This window comes from Cricetulus griseus (assembly GCF_003668045.3).
Source record: "Cricetulus griseus strain 17A/GY chromosome 1 unlocalized genomic scaffold, alternate assembly CriGri-PICRH-1.0 chr1_1, whole genome shotgun sequence".
Classification (NCBI taxonomy): domain Eukaryota; kingdom Metazoa; phylum Chordata; class Mammalia; order Rodentia; family Cricetidae; genus Cricetulus; species Cricetulus griseus.
The window spans coordinates 274,360,979-274,382,475 of record NW_023276807.1 but is presented as its reverse complement, the minus strand read 5'-3'; the positions used below and the strand labels follow the sequence as shown (position 1 = coordinate 274,382,475).

At 39.6% G+C, this 21,497-nt stretch overlaps 1 protein-coding gene across 1 annotated transcript; it reads left to right on the top strand.

Annotated features, from left to right (window-relative positions):
- Positions 1–4,325: 4,325 nt before the first annotated feature.
- LOC100763210 (zinc finger protein 420-like) lies at positions 4,326–21,020 on the top strand. Its single transcript, XM_035453128.1, has 4 exons — positions 4,326–4,344; positions 4,389–4,552; positions 17,743–17,869; positions 19,933–21,020. The coding sequence occupies exons 1-4, from the start codon at positions 4,326–4,328 to the stop codon at positions 20,106–20,108; spliced, it is 486 nt and encodes a 161-aa protein (XP_035309019.1). The 3' UTR covers positions 20,109–21,020.
- The last annotated feature ends 477 nt before the right edge of the window (positions 21,021–21,497 follow it).

The window sequence follows — 21,497 nt, the reverse complement described above, 5'->3', positions numbered from 1 at the left end:
TCATCATGACCTACCATTTCATGGATTTTTTTTCCCCAGAGCTGTGTGTGCAGCCAGAGTGATTTTAAAATACATGCTTGTGGGTATCAGGCGAGGCTTGAGTTGGGTCTAGAGACATAGCCAAGCAGTTAAAAGTTCATTCCCAGGACCAAGGTCAGGTTTTTGACCACTTCCAGTAATTCCTAATACAGAGCATCCAATGGTCTAAAATATTGAGAAGGAAAAAGACAGGGCCAATCAGTTAAGACAAGTCCCTGCCCAGAATCCAGGTGAGGCTTTTGACAACATTCTATAATTCCTGATAGAAATAAATACAGGAAGACTAAAGGGTTTGCCAATCTAATCACATATCTGAAGATACACTGACATAACAAAATAAAAATTAACAAAAATCATTGAACATTTTCAATCCTGACTATTTTTCTTTGTAAGCATTCATTCCTGTAACCCAGATGTTGAGGCACATAAAGGCTTACCTACGGTTTTTCAGTATCATGAACTGCTTCATATAACAGAAAGCAAGCATGTAGTCTTGAAGTCAGAGAAATCAATACTTCTCAGTAGGTGGTATCATTTGGGATGATTTAGGAAATGAAGCCCTACTAGAGAAAATATGTCACTGGAGGCATGTTTTCATAATTTACATTGGCACATCATTTCCAGTTCCCACTCTCTGGTTCATGCTGCAGGTCGAGGATGTGAGTGAGAGCTAAGCAGCCATGTCTGACACCTGTTGCCATGCCACTTTCATGGTGATCCTGTATTCCTCTGGAACCAAGTTTCAAACTCTTCCATGAGTTGATGTAAACATGTTTTATTGTAACAGAAAGTCACAAAAAATTCATAAAGGTTTATACCTGGATTAGTTATTTCATGTCATTGAAGAGAAAATCTAAAAGGGTTACTTTATCATTTAAATTTGTAGGGCTTTGTCCATATGAGTTTGCAAGTGCAAACAAAATAAAGATGGGCATTATACTGCTTAAACAGATTGTTGACACTGTGGAATTATTTTCTCCGTAATACTCTTGAGTAACTGAAATGTGTTTGCTAAAGATCTTATGAAATCCTTTATAGCCAGACTTTCTTCTACATGAGTTTTTTCAGGTACTCAAAGACTACTGTGATAGGAACAGGCTGTAACAGAATGACCAAACCACCACAAAGTGTAAAACCTTACCACACTGACTACATTTATAGTTTCTCTGCAGTATGATTTTTTTCCTCATAATTTCAAAGACTACAATAATGTACAAAGGCTTTACCACATTGACTACAGAGTTTCTCCCCAATATGTTCTTTTATAAGTTGAAAAAAAACTGTGACATGAAAGGCTTTACCACATTGACTACATTCATAGGGTTTCTTTCTCTCCTGTATGTGTTTTTTTATGTGTTTGGAGACTACTGTCCTGTGAAAAGAATTTACCACATAAATTACATTCATAAAGCTTCTCTCCAGGATGGGTTATTTTAGACAATAGAAGACTTATATGCATAGGCCTTACCACATTGGTTATATTCATAGGGTTTTCCTCCCTATTTCCAGTTATTTTCTGACTTAGAAGACGACTATGATATGCAAATGCTTTCACACATTGATTGCAATCATAGGGCTTCCCTCCAGTATGGAGTCTTTCATTTCTTTGAAGATGATCATGATATGCATAGGCTTTAACACTTTGAGAATATTCAGATGGTTTCTCTGCAGTATGACTTCTTTCATAATTGACATAGTTAAAAATTTTAACACATCCATTACACTGTTGAATATATATGTATGAATTAATTTTATAATTTGGTATAATTGTAAAGAGAAATCAGGTCTTAAGGTTTTATCACTGTTTACACTCATGTTGCTCTCCCCTTCATTAAGGGTGGTTTTGGATCTTTGAAAATACCTGTGATGGCTCACATTTATAACATCTTTTTTCTATATGACATTTTCACATATTTGATGATAACTGGAAAAACTCATAAATTGTCCCATAGTGTGAGTCATACTACATTTGTAAAGCAAAACAGGACAAACAGAAGTATATGTACATTCCTAGAACACATAGGGATTTTATGAAGTGTGTGTTTGTTGATGTATTTCCAATGAAAGCTGGAAAAGCAATTACTTGTAAACTTGCATTACATTCAACAAATCTATTCTAATAGGGGGCTGCTACATATCTTCTAATTTTTCTTAGAGAGAGATGGGTATGTTGCTTCTTTTGATATTCCTATGTTCATATGGCTCGTATCAAGACTGACATATGATATACCTAATAAAGGAAGAATAACAAACAAAAGATGTCCACATTGGATTCGAAGCATTTAACTCTGTTCCTCACAGACATATGGTGTAGAGTAAGATTTCTCCACAACAGTCGCCCGCCCTTAGCTCTTGAATCTAACTACCCCCTCCTCTCACTAAGCTTAGCAAAGTCACAAGCAGTTGAATAACACAAGCTTTACTATTAACCATATGCTTATTAGAAGGTTTTGGACGTGTATTTATTACTTATTCAATGTGTATACCTTATGTAATATGAATGCTATGAAACTGAAAGCATTGGTATATGGTTCTGTGAGAATTTAATAATCATCAATGCACCTTAAGCTGTGCTGAATTACACTGTTGCTTTCTTTAAAACTTCCACACCTTAAAATTTCTTCTGAGGTATACTTGTATTAGCTTGCACATTAAAATTGCAATCTGTGCACCCACAACTAATCACCGAACTGAACTAGAACCCAGATGCAGAGGACGAGTGAAGAGCAAAGAGGTCCAGACCAGGCTGGTGAAAACCACAGAAACAGCTGACCTGAACATCGGGGAACTCTTGCTCCCCAGACTGATAGCTGGAATACCAGCCTGGGACTGATCCAGACCCCAGGAACATGGGTTTCTGTGAGGGAACCTCGGAAATCTATGGGACCTCCTGTAGGAGTTCAGTACTTATCCCTAGCATAGGTGTGGACTTTGGGAGCCCATTCCATATAGAGGAATACTCCTGGAGCCAAGACACATGGGGGTGGGCCCTATCCCAAAGGATACAATAGACTCTGATGACACCCTATGGAAAACCTCACCATCCACGGCGAGCAGAAAGGATATGTGATAGATAGGGCTTTAGTTTGGGGGGGTTGGTAGGGGAGGACGAGAGGGAGAAGGGCACTGGGATTGTCATGTAACACAATCCTGTTTCTAATTCAAATAAAAAAGAGTTGAAAAAAATTGCATTCTGTGTAGCCTAAAATATAGTACCAGAAAACGTCTGATATATTATTGGAAGTTGTGCAACATTTAAGTTGTTATCTTCAGTGAACCTTACAAACATGCCTGATTCATTCACATCATCCTTGCTCAGTTTCAATTGTAATACAGAAGAGCATCAATAACCAAGAAACAGTTGCCCCTTATTTTAAAATGTGAAGGAAAATTCATAGTCTTACCTATGGTAAGGTTCCTTTAGTCTCCAATATCACATCTTTATGGACATTCTTCTGGGAAGGATCCATCAAAGCCCACTCTTCCTGAGTGAAGTCAACATGCACATCATCATAGGTCACTGAATTCTAAAATATACCATAAATGTATAAAAAGAAAGTTATACTGACAACAGTATAAATGTAAGGGACAGTAAGCCACGCCTGTTAGAGGCTGGTTACAGGTGTGCCTGGCCATGCCTGTCAAGGTGTGGTCAAGGTGAGGTCACCGCAGAGCACATGGAAGCCCTTTCTCTTTCCCTTCTCCCTGGCCTCGCTGCTTGGCTGCCCCTGGCACACTCTGGCTTGCCTTTGGCTGCTATTTATCTGAATAAAGGTATCAAGGCTGCCCAGCCCAGAATCCACTTGAATCGAGAGGGCTTTAGGATTTGCTGTGCTTTAGGTTTCTGACCTGCCACTGCCCGAAAACCCACAGCCTTGTGCACCCACCCACCCACCCACCGCATGCGACCCCCAGTGAAAACAGTGAGTTACTGCCCCCCCCCCTTGCGCTCACGCTCAGTCGCTGCCCGCCATCCACCCAGCCGGGAGAGTTTAAATTTTCCACAGGCTTCACTACAGGTTTTTTTTTTTTTTTTTTGTTTGTTTGTTTGTTTGTTTGTTTTTGGTTTTTCGAGACAGGGTTTCTCTGTGTAGCTTTGGAGCCTGTCCTGGCACTTGCTCTGGACACCAGTCTGGCCTCGAACTCACAGAGATCCGCCTGTCTCTGCCTCACGAGTGCTGCGATTAAAGGCATGTGCCACCAACACCCGGCTTCGCTACAGGTTTTATTGCTCCAGGCAGCAATTTGCGCCACAGCTGCGCATTAATTTACCGCTAGCCACGTGCATGGGCCAGCGGTCCTCAGGTGCGACCAAAACAGGTTTGCCTTTTCTGTGCGGGCCGTTATAGTTTCTGTGGCCTGTAGCCGCTGCCAGAAAAACCACGCGCCTGCCCGCCTGCAGGTTTTCTCCACAGAAAACCGCTCACCGATGAGGCCCCATTGCATAGCCTACCGCTCCAGCCCAGTGACGGGCCTTTGTTCAGATCCATCTGCCAAGCTTGGTCTCCACCAGGTACCATCCAAAGATTTTCCCATACCTAGTAAAAACACATCCCCAATCCGTCTTAACACGCTCTATAAGGATTTTCAAGAAATTTCAGATCCTACTCAACACAACTGTACCTGCGCCACCTGCTGGTAAAAAGTGGTTACTGCATCTGGAGTTAATGCTGCTGGTGAATATGGCCGAATTTCTGTCATAATGTTTCCACTTCTTATGTAAATTCAGTGTTTGAGGAAGAGGTTGATCTTCTGAATATTGGCTTATATGCTTTGTTAGTTGTTAGTGTGTTAATACACGTATTATCACTAGTCAGGAACAGGGATAAAGCTAATTTCACCACCTGCCTACAGGACATGCAAGCTTTATGTAATGAGGTTTTGGAGACCAGACTGACCCATGATACATTTATGCAGCATGTAGAACAGAAGCTAGATGATAGGTTTTGCTCTATGTTTTATATGATACGGGCAGAGCTGTCTAATACCCAAGTTGAAATGCACCACATTTATGATAAGATAAATGCAGAGAGATTCTCCATTTCAGAGGCATTAGAGGCTAGGCGGTCAGAGGACCATGATGAACTAAAGAAAATATGTAACCAACTGGAAACTCAGATAGCCTCTCTGACCTGTACTCTGGATACTAAGATGCAAGATACCTAGGATAGGTTTAAACAATTGGATCACCTGGAAACTCAGATAGCCTCTCTGTTCTGTAGTTTGGATACTAAGATGCAAGATACCCAGGATAGGTTTAAACAATTGGATAATGCCATTAAATCAGTGGCTGAAAAATACAAGCGGGTAGATAATAGAGTTGAATCTAAGTTTGAAAGTTTGCAAGATGAATTACAGAACAGAGCTGACAAACTAGAAAAGTCCATCAGGTTGATTGCTGAGGCAAATCATGACCTTGGTTCTAAATTTCAATTCCTGCACGGCAATCTCCATGCCACCCAGATGCTAGTTAGGGATGAACAAATTATACACCTAGAAAACCATATAGAACAGCAGTCACAGCATTTCAAAGATTCACTATCATGCCTTGAATCTTTCATGATTAATGAGATTGAAACTTTCCATCAAGATATCATTGCTAGGCTCAAGGATCATTATCAAACTCTAAATAGTCTTCAGAAGCTGTCAGGAGAAATTTCTCAATTACAGACGATTATTGGGGTAGAAGGTCATGACTTAAAACATTTAAAAATAGCTCTTAAAGGTGATAAGGACCTAAACAGTCCATGAATATTATCTGCTGAGGCAGAAAAAGAACTACAATGGGTAGAAAAAAGAATATTGGATGCACATATACATCGGATAAACCTTGATTTAGATTTTATTGTGGTCATCTTACCATCCAGAGAATATCCTTCTGGAATTCTGATGCAGAGGGAAGACACTATATTAGAGTGGATATTTCTGCCACATAAACAGAATAAAAAGTTAAAGACATATATAGAAAAGATTTCTGATTTGATTTTAAAGGGCAAATTAAGACTTCGTCAAATGACTGGAAAAGATCCAGCAGAAATTATAGTACTTTTAACTAATGATGAAATTTCTTCCTTATGGAAGGATAATGAATATTGTCAAATAGCTCTTATTGACTTTTTGGAAACAATTAGCAAGAACTATCCCAAAGCTGACAGAATTAAATTCATAAAAAGACAATCTGGATCCTTCCACGTATTGTAAGACAAACTCCCATTTCTGGAGTTCTTACCTTCTATACTGATTTATTTATTATTATTTATTTATTTATTATTAAATAAATTTATTTATTTATTATTAAATAGAATATATATTGTATGCTTTCTCCTTTTCTTGTTGTGGCCCAAAGTTGAACATTGCTATGAAATTGTTAATAATTCTTATATGTGGTCCCTATTGGCACTGTGTATTGCCTCAAGGACTAGGGTACCTTCTGGCAATAAAACTTCCTGTAAGCTCTGTCTTCATGGAGTGTTTGTCCCTCACTTGCTGTGGTTCAAATCCACCTGCCAATGTGCCTCTCACACAGTATTATAACTTTGAATCCTTTTCATTTTGTCCTTTAATTTTTATTAAATTTTTTCATTTATTTTATATACTAACCAGTTTCTCCTCCCTCCTCTTCTCACACTCCCTCCCCTCACCTCCCTTGTAGCCCCCATTCACTCCTCCTCTAGAAAAAAGAAACAAACTCATGCAGGAGGAGTAAACAGCAGGAAATAATCAAAGTCCATGCTGAAATCAGTAAAATGGAAACAAAGAACAATACCAAGAATCAGTGATATCAACAAGATATCCAAATCAACTAAAAGGCAGAGAGAAAATATCCAAATTAACAGAATGAAAAATAAAAAGCGGGATATAACAACAGATACTGAGGAAATCCAGGCACTCTTTAGTTCACACTTCAAAAACCTGTACTCTACAAAACTGGAAAATATAAAAGAAATGGACAATTATCTTGATAGGTACCACATACCAAAATTAAATCAAGACTAGATAAATAATTTAAATAGACCTATAATCCCCAAAGAAATAGAAGGTCATTGCCGGGCGTTGGTGGTGCACGCCTGTAATCCCAGCACTCGGGAGGCAGAGGCAGGCGGATCTCTGTGAGTTTGAGGCCAGCCTGGTCTCCAGAGCGAGTGCAAGGATAGGCTATAAAGCTACACAGAGAAACCCTGTCTCGAAAAACCAAAATAATAATAAAAAAGAAATAGAAGGTCATTAAATGTCTCCCAAACAAAAAAATCCCAGTGCCAAATTGTTTCAGTGCAGAATTCTACCATAATTTCAAAGAAGATCTAATGCCAATAATCCTCAAATTGTTCCATGCAATAGAAATAGAAGGAACATTGCCAAATTCTTTATATGAGGCTCTAGATACCATGATACACAAACTACACAAAGACTCAACTGAGAAAGAGAATTACAGACCAGTGTCCCTTCATGAACATTGATAAAAAATTACTCAATAAAATTCTGGCAAACCATATCCAAGAACACATGAAAAAAAAATCATCCACTCTGATAAAGTAGGCTTAATCTGAGAGATGCAGGGATGGTTCAACATAGGAAAATCTGTCATAAAAACTGAAAGAAAAAATAAAACCACATGATCATCTCATTAGATCCTGAAAAAACACATTTTAGACATGTAAAAACAGCTTATTCATGAACCCCGCTACACCCAAGGCTGTATCTGATAACAAGAACTTAGCAATATCACTCACTCCAGATAACAAGACACAGTATTAGAACAACATGACATCCACTGGACAGTATATAAACAGAGACCAAAGTACTACTCTAGACATGTGAAGAGACATCATCTTGATCAACCCTGGGGATAGAGCATCTTCCCCAGGATGATGACCCATGAATCAGAGACTTCAGTTAGAGACTGGACCTGAACATCAGCTAAGATACATTGCACAGATGAGCAGCCCTGGCAGGATAGGATTAGGACCACAATTGGGAATTCAGAGTATGAACCTTGTGTGATGTCCCTTGCCATACTAAAATGTTATACTAGTTATGCATATCTACCTTCTTGCTCACAAAAGTTAGGACAGCTTTCCTATGACTGATGATTGCCTTAAATGCATCAGGATGAGGAAAGAAAAACTTTCCCAAATCAAATGCAAGAGAACAGATTTTTAAAGAAACAATGTATGATTTCTATTAAAAACCTAAAACAACTTGTTTTTCTCTAATTGCTTTATGAGTAAAAAGAACTTTTGAAAATAAAATTATCCCTGTTTTTTATGTATATATTTGTATGTTTGAGGGAATGTCTTCCATGTGTGTACAAGTAACACATCAGAAAAGAGCCTATCAGATACCCTAAACCTGAAGTAGTGGGTAGCTATGAGCCTCCTGATTTGGGTGCTGGGATCTGAACTGAGGTCATCACCAAGAATAATATGTGCTGAGCCACCTGCCAAGCCCAATAATACTTTTTATTCAATAATCTAAAAGTCTTTCACAGATTCACAACAACACATAAATAAATAAATTATATAAATGATACTAGGGAATATGATGCTTCAATATTAAGATGTTGTTTATGGTTAATTTAAATCATAAATTGAATGCAGTCCAAAGACAATGCCCAACATTTTATAAGAAAAAAGGTGATTCCAAAGCTACATGCAAAGTGGAAACAGAATGCTCAATGCAAATATATATATGTGTGTGTGTGTGTGTGTGTGTGTGTGTGTGTGTGTGTGTGTATGTGTGTGATCCTTCAGCAATACATGATTAGAATGTTTTCAACTTTCTGCTACTGACAGCCACCATGGCTCATGGTCCATCCCAGCCCAAGCAGTTCAGATTCTGATAGCTCAGCAAACCTGCTCTTCCTGGTCTGGGGACAGTGGCCTCCAAACTCACCATGGCATGGCCTGTGGTCTTCCTTATAGCTCCCCACATCAGAACAAGAGGAGAATACTGAAAAGAAACTGTAAGTTGCCTCCCACTGGTGCTCCTGATGGCTAAGCTTTCCCAAAGTTCATCATTAGTTAAGACGACCCTGCTGGGCTTCAGAACATTGGAAGTTACCCTACTGGGAGAGGAGAGATCAAATGATTCAGACCACACAGGCCCTCCCAGCTTTGCCCTTCTACACTACAATCAGACAGGGTCCTGATCTGGGATATTCATAGTTTAGTAAAATCCTCCAATCTCCCAGAACACTTCCTGTTCCTCTTCCAAGGATCCCATGTGAGCACATTCAATTACACACTCAATGTGTAGCACAGACAACCCTTTGCTTCATAGCTGAGAGGTCCTACAGCCAAACACAGGTCACATTCAAACAGTATTTGTTGTTAAACAGAGACCATGGATGAGAACACAAGGAAGAGGCTATAGGGGGCCTTGGAGGCAGGAACGAGACAGCGGAAATAATGTAGTTATAATACAATACAAAAAATTATGTTACAAAGTTGAAACATGCTTTATGGCTGTGTGCTCCAGAGACTAGGGATTTGTATTAGAACACACCAAGTACTACTCATACTATTTCTCTCAGGGATATTTCTTAAACCTGGAAAAACCAGCTATGTTAGGCAGGGCAACACTATTTTATCCAGTTCTTCTATTTAGGTTGAAATGCTGTAACTACAGTAATTTGGTTTCATGATAAGTTCTGTTATTTAGATTTTTGATTGCCTGGTTCATGAAACTGAGAAATGGCCATTCAGGACATTTATGGAATATCTAAAATTAATTATCTGACTCCACATGGCTAATGTCACAGCAGGAAATCTTTCTTCCCTCTTCTTGACCCTCCCTTTCTGTGTTGTGACTACACCTGCTTTACAATTGGTGAATGAAATTCTTACACAGGTTCTTCCTTCTTTGTAAATTCACAATAAAATCTTGAGACTTTGGAGAATATTCATTTACTGGTTATTTTTCCTTCCCAGAAACCAGTCAAGGCCCAGCCTGGAAGGATTTGCATGTCTGTCCTGGCAGCAATGGGCAGCAGAGGTTAGTTGTTCAAAGCAATTCTCAATTACACAGTGTGAGACAGCCTGAGCTACAGGAGACATTGATCAGAACCAGTGGTTCTCAGCCTTCCTAATACTGTGGCCCTTTAACACAGTTCCTCATGATGTGGCAACCCCAACCACAAAATTATTTTCAGTGCTACTTCAAAACTATAATTTTGCTGTTATGAATTTTAATATAAACATCTGTGATTTCCAGTGTGTTAAAGTCATTTGACTCTCCCAAAGGGAGCTGTGACCCCACAGGTTAAGAACCACTGATCTAAACTGATACATATAAATAAATAGATAGATAGATAATAATTAAACAGCACTTAAGAAAAAATGGAATGAAATTCTTAAACCAGGAAACAATGGAAAATAGAAACAAAGGGATTATAGCAGTAATGTATTTAAAGAAAATGAATTTTTAAAAATGTTACCAATAATTGATTTTTTAAGGAAATAAAAATAATGGAAAGAACACTTAGCTATATTGACTTTGAAATAGAGTAGCCACTTCCCTGTTAGGGAGAATGCCATTAATAAGACATTGTATTACTTTGTCCCACGTAAAATGTCAGCTACTGAGTGCTGTAAACTGACACATGGAATTACAGCCAATGGCCTGTGTCTCAAACCTCTGAGATGACTTAACTGTGTCAACCAGGATTGCACATACATATCTGCATAGGAGAGCTGCCTAATTGCAAATTCAATAATCATTGGCTCAAAATAAACTTTCCAAGATGTACACTCACACTGGTCTGTGTTTATTCAGATGACATGAATTAAAACATGCTGGGAAATTACAAAAACATCGCTGATACCACAATCAGGTCCTTTTTTATAATGGTGACTGCAGCAGCTGATTGCCTACCCTGTTTCCCCTGCATTGTACACCATAAACTATTCCTTCTATTTTGTTCTGAAGACAGAAGCAATGCTCCATATGCAAATCCTTTTCCTGTGACTGCTTTGGATAGTTGACTTCATGACTCAAATGGACAATTTTAAATATCAAAGCAACCTAAGTCAACATAAGAGAGTTTGTCTCAGAAACATTTTTATCTAAAAAGATGGAAATGTAGCTGTGCTAGAATTAATATGCCTTCCCAGGGAGAAATCACTTCACACTTTTGGGAGACTGATAAAGAAAAATCTTTTTAATGATGATACGCATCCATCTCTAGGAAATGTTCAAAGTGGAGCCAGCTTAGACACACTTGCATTACACATATGGCATTATCCTTAAGTGTCTTTTAGGTTCATGCTCCAGGTTACACTTTGAACAAATTAAATAGAGACAGTCATCTTGTAGGTCTAGCCACTTAGGCATATGAGAGGATTAAACAGCAAAAATATATCCTAGAATAAATTCTTAAGTAAATCAGTGACCTGGCCTTGAACTCACAGAGATCTGCCTGCCTGACTCCAGAGTGCTGGGATTTAAGCTTCTTAAGAACACCATTTTGTATACTACTGGGGGGGGGAGTGGAAGGAATAGGAGACTTCTATAAAGTAGCAGGAAGCATCATATGATGGGACAAATTCAGAAGGTGGCTATTCAAATGAAGCCACACAAGGGGAACACATGTTATCTCAAGAACATTACTGACTAAAGCTACAGTGGCCTTGGGACTGATAACCATAGCTCCATATGGTGGGAAGAGTTGGGTTTTCAGGATTGGAAGCAACCTCTCCACAAAGGCCCTGGCTCCAGACTATTACCAGCTCTCCTAAGCATATTCCTAGTTTTAGAGAAAGAGCTCTGTTTTACTATCAATACACCAGGCCCATAGGAAACCCTCCCAAGACCTAGGCCCCCAGGCTATTACTAGCTATCCCAAGAATGTTCCTCTTCCCTGCCTGAGGGCCTAAATTAAAGCCTTGCTTGATCAGGCAAGTACTTAACACAACAGTGCTTTACTTTTCAAATACTTGACACCTGATATCCTATTGCCCATCTGGCAGAACTATGCTTTACTGAAGAAGAAAACTGGAACTTTATGGCACAGCAGGCCTTAAGGTTGGTTGTGAACCTGTAATACCTCCTTGGGCAGCTTGTTAGAGGACTGTTCTTTGATATGGAGATGGGCCTAGTGGCTGGTTGTAAATCAGGGGAGGCTTCTTTGTAATGGTTTGGAGCCAAATGTCACAATCCTAGTGAATAAATGTATATCCTAGCATCCTAATTTCTAACAGGCCTGGTTAGCATACACTTATCATTTGGGTATCTTACAGGCAGTCCTCCCTCAGCTAAATTCTACTTTGTGAGACTTACTATTGCCTAAGCTTTGGCAAATTCTTTATATCAACAATTTTACTCTTCTACATCATAGCATGTAAGTGGAGTGCAACCAAACACATGAGATGCCTTTTACAACATCCACAATAATGAATGTTTACACATAAAGGTAAAATGCAAGTGCTAAATGTCTAGAAGATGCCAGAGAAATGAGGCCTCTCCAAGCTTGGCGACCTTTCCACAGGTGCACCAAAAGCACATTGATGTAAACTAAAAAGATGTTTCTACACTAGCCTCCTGCTTCCAGTGCTCTAACCAAAGTTATTCAGAGGCCTACCCCTGGGTCCAGGGAGTTGCAAGGACCACATGAAACCTCACAGGACAGGGAATCTGACTGCAGGTTCCCACTCAGATCTGGGGAGGACCCACCATACTGGCTCCTGCACCCTAACCCTCCCATCTGGGGACAGCAGCCCCTCACTTACCATATCATGGTTACCCAGATTGCCTAAGCTCTCCACTCAGCTTCCTGTAGCAGTATTCGCAGCATAGCACACAAATAAGGCACCAACTCCTCTTCAGAGACAAGCCTGAAACTGGTGCCTGGAAGGGCCCTATACCTCTTCTGACTGACAGGTCACCTGGAGGGCCTGATTGGCTAGTGAGGCCTGACTGACAAGAGCAACTCCAATAGGGTTACACTGTTCTTAAGGATACAGCACAATGATTGCTGACCTGGCCTTCCATCTCAGACAGAAACCTTTTCTAGATCAGCAGAGATATGCATTTCAATAGCACTTGCCCCAGGCTCCAATAGCAGACCCTGCTGTCTTCATGTACTCCCTTCTTCCGCTTGGACACAATGAGGCTAGCTACCTTGCACAAGCCACTATACAGTGCAGGTGGAGTGATTAATCCCTGTCCCATAGGTGGAAGGGTGCCCAGAATATTAACAACTAAAGAGAGAATTCAGGACACAAAAGGAGATGTTTGTTCTGTAGTTGCACACTGAGGTCAGATGAACTGAAGGTACTTTTCTCCTGATTGTCATTGGGACTTCAGACAACCAGGGAAGAAAAGCATGGACCAGATCTCAAACAAGAAAATAGGTCTTTCTCCAATCAGAAGACTGGGTGATGGTTCCACTGCTTTAGGAGCCTTGTTAAATGAATAATAATAAAGAGTTATCTTTCTTTTTCCATTTATAAATGATTCCTAGTTTATGTGTATTGGTGTTTTGCTTGAATGTATGTCTATATGAAGGTGTCAGATCCCTTGGAATTGGAGTCACAGACAGTTGTGAGCTGCCATATGGATGCTGGGACTTCAACCCAGGTTCTCGGAAGAGCGGCCAGTGCTCGTAACAACTGAGCCATCACCAGCCCCAAAGAGTAGTTTCCATGGGAAGTTGAATACTTAGAGAATAATGGAACATGGGAGAACGTGTTTATGAGCATTATTGTTAGCCACATCTTCCTCAGAGAGCAGGTGAAAACAACAACAAAAACAGTTGCATTATTCTAGGTTTTCTATGTTGTGCCAGGTTTGCAGAGCCCCAGAGACTAACCCTGAGGGACCAAAAATTAAAATTAATAAAAGTTTTAAAATGTAGGCCCTGAAAAGGGAATGTCTAATGGAAAAGGAAAATTGAACTCCTTATAACCAGGAGTGCCATGGCTGGTGCTTGATCCCCTGCTCTCAGAGAAGGGGAGGTAACTGTCCATCACTCCTGTTAACATTCCTTTGCTAATTGCTGGTCATAAAGATCACCCAGCCCAAGGGATAACTGAAAGACCCTGTGACCCTGTAGCACTACAAGCCCATGCCCTGTCTTACCTCAGTCAAATGTATCTCCCTTAAAATGTATAGTTACTGGGTAACTCTGTACTTGGTATGACCTTAAGTAACCATGGAAATGCTGTAATTTGTGGCCTTCAATCTTATGGTCTGCACCTTTAAAAGCTTCTCTTTTTAGCTGGTTGGCATCTCATTTGCCAGCCATGCAGTGAGATCCTAGCTGGCCAGCTTGAAATAAAAAAGAAACCTTTTGCTTTTGCATCAGAATGTGGACTCCTTGGGTTAGTCTCTGGGCTCCTAGAACCTGGCCTCACCCTCCCTGGGGAGCAGAAAGGGGTTGGGATAAGGGAGTGGGTGGGGGGCAGGGGAGGAGGGGAAGGAGATGGAACTGAGATTAACATGTAAAAGAAGCTTGTTTCTAATTTAAATAAAAAAGAACTATCAAAAAAACAAAACAAAACAAAAAAAAAAAAACAAAAACAGAATTCTGGAGATTTTAAATACCTCATATCTGTAGTATCTATAGTCTCTTCCCTGCCTCCAGGCCCTGCGATGACCCCTCATTGGTTTCTAGTTCATGGCCTGTTTGTCTTTAACATCAGTTACACAGTAACAATTATGTGTGACCTATGAATGTTTGAATCTGACCTATTATGGTTGAAGGACTTCCCAAAATTAAGCAAAGAGTTGGCTACCCTGGATACTGAGTGCGTAATTGAATGTGCACAAAAAAGACCTTCTGCCTTGGAAGAGAACAGGAAGTACTCTGGGAGACTGTGAGAATGTCTACTAAAAAACACTTTCCACACTAGAGCCCTGTCTGCTGGGATGGAAGGGCAGAGCTAGGAATACATATGCTGTCTGAGTTATTTGGTCTCTACATACCTAAGAGGGGAGCTTCTAATGTTCTGTTTTCCAACTGTGAGTCCCTAGCTAATGAGGCACTTTGGGAAGGTTTAGCACTCAGGAGGATCAGTTGGAAGTAGCTAGCACATTCTCTCCAGGATTCTCTGCTGGCTGTCTTTTAGGAACTATAATGAAGACCACAGACATAGCAGGGCCAATGTGGGGGTTACAGAGCAGGTGGAGCAGGTCTGCCTAGCTGTCATTGCTGCTGAGAGTGGGAGGAACCATGAGCCATATGCTGACCTGAGCAGTGTCCTCTGAGCCTCTCTGAGTGTAGGTTCCCAGGGGGAGAGGGAGGCATTGAAACCCTGGCTGTGGGAAGCTATGATACTTAAAATATCAGTGTCCAGTGTGCATCATAGGGTTGCTTTTGGTGTGTGGTAGGAACATACATTGGAAAACTGAAAGTTTGATTTCTGGAATTTATGAATATTGAATTCCACTTTCAAGTTTGTCTTACATGTGCTGCACAGAGTTTAGAGACTGGGAGAAAGAGGTGATGGGGCTTATCCTTCAGCAATACATGATTAGAGTGCTTTTAACTTTCTGCTACCATTAGTTACAATGTCATGATTCAGGAAAGTTGAGTTCCAGGGAACAAAAGGAGTTTCTGATCTGCAGAAGTTTCTCAGGTGTGCATGGTATTGGATGGGTAGATAGGACAGATTCCACATGTTGTGTCATGATACATGTGGCGGGAAACAGAAGTTAAATTATTCTTCTATGTTGTCTTGTGTGTGGGCTTCAATGGGCCTTGGTTAGCCTCAAACCACAATGGGACATAAGAGTTTGCAGAACCATTGCAAGAGTTAACCCCCATTTGTAGAGAATGCTCTAGACAATGGGGCCTCTCTGTCTGGAAGAAATATCAGTAGCTCGAGGGTCAGAAGCAGAATAGTTTAAGGGTCCTTTTGAGTTAATTTTGTGGGAGTTATGAAGTCTTTTTATATAATTTTTAAACACAGAATCATAGGTAACTGGGTAACACTGGTTAAGATCACAGTTTACCTGGCTGAGTTTCCTTTGGTCTTTTGATTAAAAGTTGATTATATTTTCCTGCTTTTGTTCTTGGCCTTTTCTCTATCCGCTTTATTCTCTACCAACTATTGTACACCTTCTTGATAGCTGTAGATTTATTGTAAGTATAGAAGTCACATTGAGTCAATGTGTGTACTATTTTTTTTATAATCCTCTTGAGAATTCTGTTTCCAATTTGCATATAGCATTGCAATTAGATATACTGTTATAAGTTGTTGGGAATTTTCTTTGGGTTGTATTAAATTCATGTTGCAAATTTACCTTATACAGTATCTTAATATTGATGCATCAAGTTACCAATGATTATTTACTTCTGTATTTATTTAGGCTCTTTTATTTTTGTTGTTTTGAATCTATGAAAGACTTTTAGTGTTTTCCCTAAAAAGTACTATGGGGCTTGGCAGGTAGCTCAGCACATATTCTTCTTGGTGATGACCTGAGTTCAGATCCCAACGCCCAAATTTGGAGGCTTATAACTACCTGCTACTCCAGATTTGGGGTATCTGACACCCTCTTCTCTGGTATGTCTCATGTACACACATGGAAAACATCTCTCATACACAAACATACAAAAAATTGGGATAAACTTGTTTTCAAAATTCTTGCAATGAGAACAAAACAAGTCACTTTGGGTGCATAATACAAATTATACACTGTTTCTTTTATAATTTATTTTAAAAATTTAGTTTTCATTTTAATACCAACCCCAGTTCCCATCCCTCCCCATCTCCCACATACTACCTCTCCCCTTTCCCATCTCCCATACACTTCTCAGAGTGGGTAAAGCCTTCTTTTGGGAGTCAACAAAGTCTGGCATACAAAGTTGAGGAAGGACCATGCCACTCCATCCTGTATCAAGACTGAGAAAGATATCCAACCATAGGGAGTGGGCTCAAAAAAGCTAGTTCATGTACCTGGGATATGTCCTGGTTTCACTGCCAGCACCCCTCCCCCCAATAGATCAAGTCACATAATTGTCACCCATATTCAGAGGATCTAGTTTGGTCCCATGAGGGTTCCCCTGCTGTCAGTCCATAGGCTGTGAGCTCCCACTAGTGACACTAGTAGGAGGTGTGGCTTTGTTGAAGTGGGCTTTTCCTTGTTAGAGGAAGTATGTCACTGTGGGGTCAGGCATTGAGGTCTCTCATACTCAGGATGCTGCCCAGTGTGCCAGTCAACTTTCTGTTGCCTCTGAGTCAAGATGTAAGGACTCTACCTTCAGTACCACATCTGCCTGCATGCTACCATGCCCCCTGCCATGATGATAATTAACTGAACTTCTGAAATTTTAAGTGACACACCTCAATTAAATGTTTTCTTTGTAAGAGTTGCCATGGTTCATGGTGTCTCTTCACAGCAATAAAAACCTAACTAAGGCAAAAGTTGGTACCAGGGACTGGGGTATTTCTGTGATAGGCTGGCCATATCATACAATTTCTCTGATGTGTTCTCAGTAGTGTTGATCTGCTTGCTTGTCTCTCCCTTTATGTCTGTTTTTTTGGGATTTCTTTCTCAAGGCTATTTGCTATTTAAAGGGCCAAGAAATGATACATGTGAACCTCCTATTCAGTTACCTTCTAAAGTGACTTGGTGAAAACATTATAATGTCCATTTCATGAAATAAGTGTGGGAAGCACCAGCATTATATGAATGTCTTGCCAAATATACATTTACAATGTCAGCATCACACTTTCTGTTTTAAACATGTATGGGTTATTTTAGAATGCAGTGACCTATGCTGATGTGCACATCAACTTCACTCAGGAAGAGTGGGCTTTGCTGAAATCTTCCCAGAAGAGTCTCTACAAAGATGTGATGCTGGAGACCTACAGGAACCTCACTGCTGTAGGTAAGACTGAAATTTCCCTCATGTTTTAAAATAAGGGGACAATTGTTTCTTGGTTATTGATACTCTTCTGTAATTTTGATTGAGAAAATAAAAAAGTAGGTGAATAAGACATAGTTCTAAGGTTCATTGAAGATATTAACTTAAATTTTATACAATTTCCAATAATATATCATATATTTTCTGGTATTATATTTTAGGCTAAAGTTGGGAAGACCATAATATTGAAGAACATTGTCAAAGTTCTAGAAAACATAGAAGGCAATTTTCATGTGCAAGTTTATACAGATTTGCCTCTGAAGAAATTTTAATGTATCCTGGAAGTTTTAAAGAAAAACAACAGTATAAATAAGCACAGTTTAAAGCATATTGATGACTTAATTTCTCACAAAACCATGTATCTCATATCAGGTAGCTATGCTGTGTTTGCAAGGCATTCCTGTGAAAAAGAAGACAAGGAACTAATGCCTTAACAAATACCACCATTTGAATTATAGTCCCATGAGAGTTATGCTGTAGAAATGCCAATCCAGTTAGTTTCACACCACTCAGATATTTTAAACTGTATACAAATTGAATAGGTGACAAGTATATGTCCAAGAACTTCTAAGAAAAAAGAGTCTATAGTAAAGCTGGCATTACTCATATATTTGTGACTTTGCTAAGTACATTGAAAGGGTCAGTTTATGAGAGTCAAGAAGGTTGTTGTGGAGAAACCTTAAACCCTATATTATATGTCTGTGAGGAAAAGAAAGTCAAACTGTGTGAGTGCAATGTGGAAACCTTCTATTTGTTATTCTTCCTTTAATAAGTATATCATATGTTGAGCCGAGCACTGTTGGCACATGCCTGTAATCCTAGTACTTGGGAGGCAGAAGCAGGTGGATCTCTGTGAGTGGAGGCCACCCTGGTCTATAGAGTGAGTGCCAGGACAGGCTCTAAATCTACATAAAGAAACCTTGATGGGGAATGTACTTCTGTGTGTGTTTATCTTATTGATTGTTGAATAAAATACTGTTTGGCCAATGGCAGCAAGTTAGTCAGGACTAGGAGTCAAAGAGGATTATGGGAAATGTAGTAGAGAGGTGGTGATCCAGGCAGGAAGTGACATAGAAAGGAGACTGATACTTAAGCAAAGGAAACAGGAAGTGCCCCTTTTCCCCTCTGCTCCTGCTCCAGCGGCACAATGTGATCTACCGGCAAGGAGGGATGCCAATAAGGCGCCCAATAAGATAAGTCTTATAAAATATATAGGTTTATGATAGTTAAGACTGAGCTAACAGATGAGAATCCTAGTCATTGGCCAAGCAGCATTGTACCTAATACAAGTCTCTCTGTGTATTAATTTGGGCCCTAACTCGGGCAGGTGGCTGGCATAAAGCATACACGTGGCAGTGGGGCTTGGCAGATTTTGGCAAAAAGATTTATCGTAACAAAACCTTGTCTCAAAAAAACCAAGGAAAAAAATCTTATGTCACTCTAATTGCAAGCCATGTGAGCATAGAATATGGAAATAAGCAATGTACCACCTCCCTCTCAGGACAATGAGAAGATAGAAAGATATTTAGTAGTCCCCACTTTGAGTAGATTTGTTGAATTGATATAAGTTTACAATCAATTGGTTTTCCAACTTCATCAGAAAGACATCAACAAACTCACACTGCAGGAAAGTCCTGTGAGTATTGGAATGTATGGATACTTCCATTTGTTTTGGTACATTTTGCCAATGTAGTATGACTCACACCATAGGAAAATGCAATAATTAAGGAATGCAATAAGTATGCTAAAGCTCTAAGTTCCTCCAGTTCTTTTCAAATATGTGAAAAATCTCATATAAAAAGATGACTTAAATGTGGGTTATGAAATAAAGGCTCTTACTATCTATCACAGGTATCTTCAAAGACAACAAACAATCCCTAATGAAGGGAAACATCATGGATGTAAAACTTAATGCCTGATTCTTTTTTACAATTAGGCCAAATTATAAAATTAATGTATATAGATATTAAGTTTCATCAGTATAATGCATGTGGTAAAGCTTTTACATGTGCCAATTATCTTTGCAGGAATGAAAGAAGCCATACTGAAGAGAAACCCTGTGAATATACTCAGTGTGTTAAAGACTTTGCATGTTACAGGCATCTGCAAAGGCATGAAAAAATTCATACTGGAGAGAAATCACATGAAAGTATCCAATATGGTGAAGTATTTGCATGTCACAGTTGTCTCCTACTCCATATAAGAACATGTATTGGAGAAAAACCCTATGAATATAATCAATGTGGTAAAGCTTTTGCAAGTCTTGGTCAGCTTCAAAGACATAGAAGAACATATACTGGAGAGAAACCTTATGAATGCAATCAATGTGGTTGTTAGATTTCTGTTTAAATTAGAAAGAAAGAAGGGCACAAGATGAGACATGAGACTATAGAGAACATGTTAACGATAGTTTATTATATCATGGGAGAGCTATCGAGAGAGAAATAGAAGAACAGAGCAGGACAGAGAGTAAGAGATAAGAGAGACACAGTTAATGGCTGACCACTATGGTCGGTCACTAGAGAGAGAGAAGAAGTGAAGAGAGGAAGAGAGAGAGAGAGAGAGAGAGAGAGAAGAGAGAGAGAGAGAGAGAGAGAGAGAGAGAGAGAGGCACAAGCTTTAAAAAGAAAGCCGAGCATGCGCACTGAGGCTTCATGCATGCACAGTGTCCTCAGGCAGGTCTGTAATGTGTGATGAGTGGTGATGGCATAGCATGTCCCTGTGAGTGTCCTCCCATCATTAGGGGGCAGATTCAGTTTCTTAAAGAGGTACAAGAAGGTCAGCATAAATGCCTGAACCTTTCATTCCAACCTTTACTTATTATTAAAAAAGGTGGAGTGTTAGACGTGGCAGGTTAGGGAATAAGGGCATCAAATTCTAAAGGCTGCTTCCTGCTGAGCTGGGGTGGCATTGACCATCTTTGGGGGACCTGAGAAAGCTGGGATGCTGCCATATCCTGGGATAGTGAGTTGTTTCATCGAAGTCCAGCCTGTATGGAACCCCCTGGTGCCTCTTAGACCTGGCAAGATGTTGGCAGAATAGAAGACAAGGTTAAATTAAATTTTTTTCCTTAGGTCCTGGTACTTGAGGGGATGATTGTAAGATGAGGGAGGGGTTCCTGAGGGGTCCCAACATGAGGGAAGGGAATCCTGGTACCAGGGAAAGATTGAATAATATTTATTTGGAGTGAATCTGACCTATTTGTTTGGATCCAATTCAGCTCCCTGGAACTTACAAGAATCCTTAGAGTTTGTGGAAACATAAGTATTAGACACATAAGCAGCATATTAATGTTAGAAGCAACTTGGCTGAAAGCATTAACATTTTAAAATTGACAGATATTTTTTAGGACAATGAAAGGCATCTTAATCTTGACCTTATAGTTATGATCGTATAGTGGTATTGTAGAACTTTACTGACTATGAACAGTAGCATGAGAAAGAGAAATCTGGGACATATTTTATTCTTTTTAATCTCTCAACTCACTTTATCATTACTTAAACCTTTTTATCTTCAGACCTTCGTAACTTACATTCCCAGACCTTCATTCACCTTACACTTTCCTATCTTCACATAGATAGGAAAATACCCT